Consider the following 6,462-nt stretch of genomic DNA (forward strand, 5'->3'; position numbering starts at 1 on the left):
TGGTCATGCTAGGAAGATATTAGAATGCCCTAGGCCTGACTCCCCAGTGATGGGTGCTCACCTCCAGCATGAGGGTGGGCTGGGCCGAAGTGCCGCAGGACAGACAGCGAGTCCCTCCATTGATGCCCATAATGATGGGGAAATGGCTGGGGTCCATGAACTGGTTGGGCACCACGCTGATCTTCTCTGGGAACACAGAGCACCGAGGAGGGGAGCGGGATGGGGGGTGAGCTACAGACGAGTGGGGGGTGTCAGGACCTGTGCAGCATCATTCCCCTCCCCTGCAGCGCAGCCCATCTCCTGGCCTGGGCCTGGCCCTCGGCCACTGGGACTGCCTGGGGCAAGGACCCCCGTCCCGCTCTGGCAGCCAGGGGAGAATCCCTTGCACAGGCGGGGTAACTGTGGCTGGTCTGTGATGCCCCCCCAATGCAGGGGCAGGAATGGGGTGGGCTCTTTGTCCCTGAGTCTGGCAAAGTGACCCTAGGGGCTGTTTTGGCCCCACAATGTCCCTGAGCCACTGCCTGCCCACGCCTGGACTGGCCAGGTGTTTGTGCCTGCTGGGGTGTCAGGGCCTGTCTTGCCCTGCCCGTTGGGAAGGCCAGGCAGCGTAGTGCGGGAGGAGCTGGCGCAGCACGGAGGAGCCGGCCTGCAGCCCACCTGGGGGGGCGTTGGCGGTCTGGGGGGAGGCCACGAGGCGGTTGTGGTGGTAGCGGACAACTTTCTGGCTGGTGTCGCGTAGGGTGAAGAGGCTGGGCCCTGGCACGGCCATGATGGTAGGTCCTGAAACAGAGCGTGGCAAAGGGAGAACAGGGCAGGAGAGGAGGGTGCTCGGGGTAAAGAGATCTGCACTCTGCCCCTCCTCCCTACCAGAGCACTGCCAGTGCCTGCTCTGTCTGTGCACCCTGCCCCTCCCAGCACCTCCTCCACACCCCCTGCCGCCCCCCCCCCCCGGAACCCCCCGCCCCCCCTGTCCCCTCTCTGCTCCCCTGGCTGGATCTTACTGGAGTCAGGCACGTTAAGATCTAACGCTAGACTTGGGCTCAGTGGGCTGCTGGGCTGCGGTGGGGCACTGGCCAGGGCAGGGTGGGCAGTGCCCCGGGTGGAGGAGAGTCAGCCCCCGGAAAGTGGGGATGCCGCGGGTTCTTACTCTGTTTAAAGAACTCGTTGAACAGATTCACCAGGTTGCTGTTGCCGGGCTGGGAATAGGGTCCTGGCGTCCTCCCAGCTCCCGGCCGTGCTGGGGACGTGTGCCCGGTGCCTGTCATATCCTGGTGGGAGTGGGGTGGCTGGGAAGGACAGATGGACACCAGCTCTCAGGCAGGCTGGGCCCATGGGGGAGCCCCATTGGCCCTGCTGAGCCAGGATGGGGGAGGGGGGCAGAGCAGGGCCCATCTTTGGCCCACTGCCCCCTTCAGATCTTGGCAGCCAGCAGCACATGGCATGGGGTGTGCAGGGGTGGGAGGGAGCCCCACCTGCCAAGCAACCTGATTGGCTTGGATCTCGGCTCGTTCCTCATCTCACCTCCCTTGGCCCAGCTCCAGGGCAGCTCCCCATGGAATCGCCAAAGGGGCCGCCCGCCCCATGGCTGCGGCAGGAGGAAGGCCGTGGACCGGCCACTGGCAATGCTGCCGGGGGTGGGATGCTTCCCCGCTAGGGCCTGGTCCAGGATGCAGCCATGGGGGCTACGGGAGGTGACCCCTCTCTGCCGCTCTGAGAAGGCTCCGGACTGGCTAGCTGGGGCCAAGTTGTCACCCCAGCTGCACCAACAGGGCTCGACCAACCCAGGCTGCCCTACGCAGGAGGATCCAGGCCTCACAGCGCCCGTTAGCTGCTGGCAGGATGTGCTGGGCAAGGGGGGTTTCTCCAGCCAGGCCGGAGCCAGGGAATAACAGACACCAGGGTCAGTTAGTAACTGACCCCCCTTAACCTAGTGGGCCACTGGCAATCCCACCCCTCGCTGCTCTGCCCCCGACAGGCCCCTGGGGGTAGAGCCAGGGAACAGCCTCTGCAGAGCGGGCCCCAGAGCGGGCCCAGGAGGCCAGGCTGGGTCCCCACCAGGAGGCTGTGCCCCTTTGGGACCCGCTATGGCCCAGCGCTCTGCGTATCTGGCTGCTTCTGCCCCTGGGCTCGGCCGGGACTCTCAGCCATTTATACACGGGGCAGGGTGACATGAGCGCAGATCAGTACCGTGTGTGTGGAGGCCGATCCTGCCGCGGAGACGGGGCCCTCAGGGTCACTGGGGAAAGAACAAGGAGCTGTGAGATTTCTCTCCCTTGAGGGAGCCGAGGATCTCAGACACGGGAGCTGCGTCTGCATCGCTCCCAGTTTACGCCTTGGTAGGAAATTACTGTCTGAGATCGTGAGCACAGACACTCTGCTGCCCTCCCAGCCCTCCTCCAGGCCCACTGCCCCCAGCTCTGCTAGTTTGTCTGCTCTCCCATGACAGTCCTCCATTTTCCCATAATGCACCAGCAGGGCCAATGCCTGGTGGACTTTACCAAGTCCCTACTCAGGTAAAGCTCCTCTTGATCTCGGGGGACATTTGCCTGAGCAAGGATTCCAGCATCTGTTGCATTTGCTGGGATGTCACGAATAGACTTGGAGGAAACCCAGTGCCATTATGAGGGTTCAGATCAGTGGGACTCAGCTGGATCGGAACCACCTCTGGGTTAGAAACTCCCAAACCCAGCCACGAGCTTTGGCAAACCCCAAACTGGCACTGACTACCTCATCTCTGGTTCTCCACCATTGGCTCCTAGGGAGCCTATCCTCCTCCAGTCTGTGGCTCCCTGCGGCTCCCTGCCCGGTGATTGCCTCCTGCTGCCAGGGGCGGTGGAGAGCCGGAAGCCCAGACACAGCAATTAACATCCCCACTGGCCATTGGCATTGACAGCACCTTCCACTAATATCCCTTTGCCCACTGGTCCCAGCTGAGCCCAACCTGCACCATTGCATTTAATACCCACGTTGCACTGGCACAACATTCATGATGCCAATGAACTGAGCCCAGAATTGTGCACATGGGCTGTAGAATTCAGCAGCCAGGCTCTTCTGTATTTCCCCAACTCATCAACTCCACCTCCTCCCGTTTCTCAGTTGATGACGAATCACTTCTTCCTGTGTCTCTACCACCTCCCCTCAGTCTCTCTCTCTCGTATTAACAACTCCTGCTATTCTCAGCTCTAGATACCATGTAATTTTGCTAGAAGCTCTAACATGAAAATACACTATAGAATTAAATGCAGAAACGCTCCATTCATGCAAATGCAGAAACGCTCCATTCAGACAAAGTTTGGTTTACGGGTCTATGAACCCAAAAGAAAGAAAATATCAAATTTCAGGTTGAATGTGCAGCTTTAACTCTGTCCCTGTATGCATTTACCCTTAGCTCCCCCCCTTGGACATTATTATTATTATGGTGCAGGCTTTAATTAAATGATCATATGCTATTTATCAAAGATAACACAAGATACCATATAACTTTCTTCCACAACAAAACAATGCCACCGAGTATCAGTGAGCATTATGGTGTGTTGGCAACCTCAGGGAGTTATAATTCAATTGCAACGGTAACACCCTCAAGATCTGTGTACGATCAGTTGTTTCATTCATACATTAAACTAATATTATTATTGCATTGTGGCAGTGCCTAGGAGCTCAGCCGTGGTGCCACGTGCTGTACAAACATAGAACAAAAAGTCCCTGGCCCAGCGAGCTCACAATCTCACCAATCAATTCATCTCTGAGCAGAGGCCAAGCACAGAAAATTTCAGCCCCAGGGAGGAGCAATTCAGAAAGTTACATGCATCAGAAAACAAGACATTGCAAGGGAACCTGTTTGGCAACCTTTACTAGTGTCTGCTCTCGTAAAACGGCAGTTTGTTGTGTCGTACCATGTATGCGTGCAATATCCATGCTGTGCCCATATGGAAGGGCCTACAGAGTTCCATAGACAGAGCCTTTCCATCGTTGTTTTTTTTTAATCTCCCTGTAGGATTTAGTAGAACACTATCACCCACCTTCAAACAACCCATTAAAAAGATCTTATTCTCTGTTATATTCTATCAGCTTTCAGAATAAAATCTGTGGAACCCCCCTGCATTCCTGGAGGACCCTATGGGGTTCAGCCTGGTACAGTCTATAGGACCTTCCCATAAGGATGGAATACACAGATCACCATTCAGATTTCTCAGGGCCTTCTTTCTGCCCTTAGAATTTAAGTCATCATTTACCCTTGTGCAAGTGGATGCAAAATGCCACCAGCTCAGGATAGTAGCACGTTGCTGCCATGTTGCTCATGTGTAAATGATGGCACAAGGTGCAGGGCAGTGGGGACTGGGGGCTTGTCTACATGGGGAAGTTACGCCAGAATAAGGTAGTAGTTTCAAATGCAGTCAATATTCTAGAATAAGATCTGCATGGAGGGTTATTCTGGAATAGTCATTCCAGTCGATTTCTAGGTGGAGACAAACCCTTAGATATTTGACACAGAAGCTGACCTAGCATCTCTCGCCCATGATCACTTACTTGGAGTCCAGCCCCAGATCAGTGGATGTCTCAGGAACTTGTGACAGGAACAAATCTGAACAGAAAAGAGAGGAAATGCCTGTGAGTTAATTCAGCCAACAGAAGACGTCAATGGGGCTCCGTAGCAAGTGGCTTAACCCTGCTTCAGTGAGCTTTTCTACAGTAAGAGCTGGAACAAGTCTCTTGACGCAGCTGGATGGACCTGACTGACACCCATCAGGCTGTGTATTTCTATAACGCCCAGTGCTCCATTTACCCTCTTCTGCTTCATCTTCCCCTGGCGGAGGAGTTGCCCAAATACCGTTGTTTGTCATGCTCTGGGAAGAAAAGCAATCAAAGGAGCAGCATGTTAGCAGCAAAGCTAGAAGAAGGGAAGAGACCATCTCTGGCGTTGCCCCAGAGACTACAGTGGAGAAGAAGAGTGAGGGGGGAATGTCTCTATCTGCAGATCTTGACAGCCAGCTCACTGACCTCTGGTTTGACCAGTTCGCTGTTGTGCAAGGCTTCAGCTGAACTGTCCCAGCTACTTATTCACATGCAAAATCACTACTTCAGTGCACTCAGGGAAGTAAAAAAAATGGCAATGTGATCACTGAATATACAGTCTTACCTCTGCCCCACACACTCCCAGCCTATTTCTAGGTGCAGGTAAAATGTTGCAATATGACGTCGTTCCTTATTTTCCTTATTTATTTCCTCCTATTTTCTGTAGCATCTGGCAATGTTTTCCTCCAGGCTTGTATCCTTATGTTAATGTCAGAGATTCCAAGGCCAGAAGTTATCATCTAGCCATGCCTCTTCATAGCCCCACACAGCCCTAGCATGCCGTCTAAACCGGGGGCTGTGATATGCTCGTCTCCTTTGTGAACATAAGAACATAAGAACGGCCGTACTGGGTCAGACCAAAGGTCCATCCAGCCCAGTATCCTGTCTACCGACAGTGGCCAATGCCAGGTGCCCCAGAGGGAGTGAACCTAACAGGTAATGATCAAGTGATCTCTCTCCTGCCGTCCATCTCCACCCTCTGACAAACAGAGTCTAGGGACAACATTCCTTACCCATCCTGGCTAATAGCCATTAATGGACTTAACCTCCATGAATTTATCCAGTTCTCTTTTAAACGCTGTTATAGTCCTAGCCTTCACAACCTCCTCAGGTAAGGAGTTCCACAAGTTGACTGTGAGCTGTGTGAAGAAGAACTTCCTTTTATTTGTTTTAAACCTGCTGCCTATTAATTTCATTTGGTGACCCCTAGTTCTTGTATTATGGGAATAAGTAAATAACTTTTCTTTATCTACTTTCTCCACATCACTCATAATTTTATATACCTCTATCATATCCCCCCTTAGTCTCCTCTTTTCCAAGCTGAAAAGTCCTAGCCTCTTTAATCTCTTCTCATATGGGACCCTCTCCAAACCCCTAATCATTTTAGTTGCCCTTCTCTGAACCTTTTCTAATGCCAGTATATCTTTTTTGAGATGAGGAGACCACATCTGTACGCAATATTCAAGATGTGGGCGTACCATTGATTTATATAAGGTCAATAAGATATTCTCTGTCTTATTCTCTATTCCTTTTTGAATGATTCCTAACATCCTGTTTGCTTTATAAAAAATATATGGAAATATACCTATCTCATAGAACTGGAAGAGACCCTGAAAGGTCATAGAGTCCAGCCCCTGCCTTCACTAGCAGGACCAAGTACTGATTTTGCCACAGAACTCTAAGGGTTTAGCAGGCCAATACTCAAACCACTGAGCTATCCCTCCCCCCCAATTTAAATGTATACCCCAAATTAAGAAGCGGGGGGAGGGAGGCACAACAGGGCTCAGGACAGAGGGTGCTTGCTGGCAGCCGCTGCAGTCTCAACTTGCTGATCTACTTAAAAAGGCAGTGTACTTAGAGTAGGGTCAGCATACTTAAAGGGGCAATGCA

The 6,462-nt window shown here is 52.9% G+C and overlaps 1 protein-coding gene across 1 annotated transcript; it reads right to left on the minus strand.

Annotated features, from left to right (window-relative positions):
• Window positions 1–19: 19 nt before the first annotated feature.
• On the minus strand, window positions 20–4,912 carry LOC112104843. The gene is made up of 6 exons (XM_026656723.1): window positions 4,784–4,912; window positions 4,528–4,582; window positions 2,188–2,236; window positions 1,148–1,286; window positions 658–780; window positions 20–186 (listed from the first exon to the last, which is right to left on the minus strand). The coding sequence occupies exons 1-6, from the start codon at window positions 4,908–4,910 to the stop codon at window positions 20–22; spliced, it is 660 nt and encodes a 219-aa protein (XP_026512508.1). The 5' UTR covers window positions 4,911–4,912.
• Window positions 4,913–6,462: the final 1,550 nt, after the last annotated feature.

This window comes from Terrapene carolina, unplaced genomic scaffold (assembly GCF_002925995.2).
Source record: "Terrapene carolina triunguis isolate 2854851 unplaced genomic scaffold, T_m_triunguis-2.0 Scaffold49, whole genome shotgun sequence".
Classification (NCBI taxonomy): Eukaryota; Metazoa; Chordata; order Testudines; family Emydidae; genus Terrapene; species Terrapene triunguis.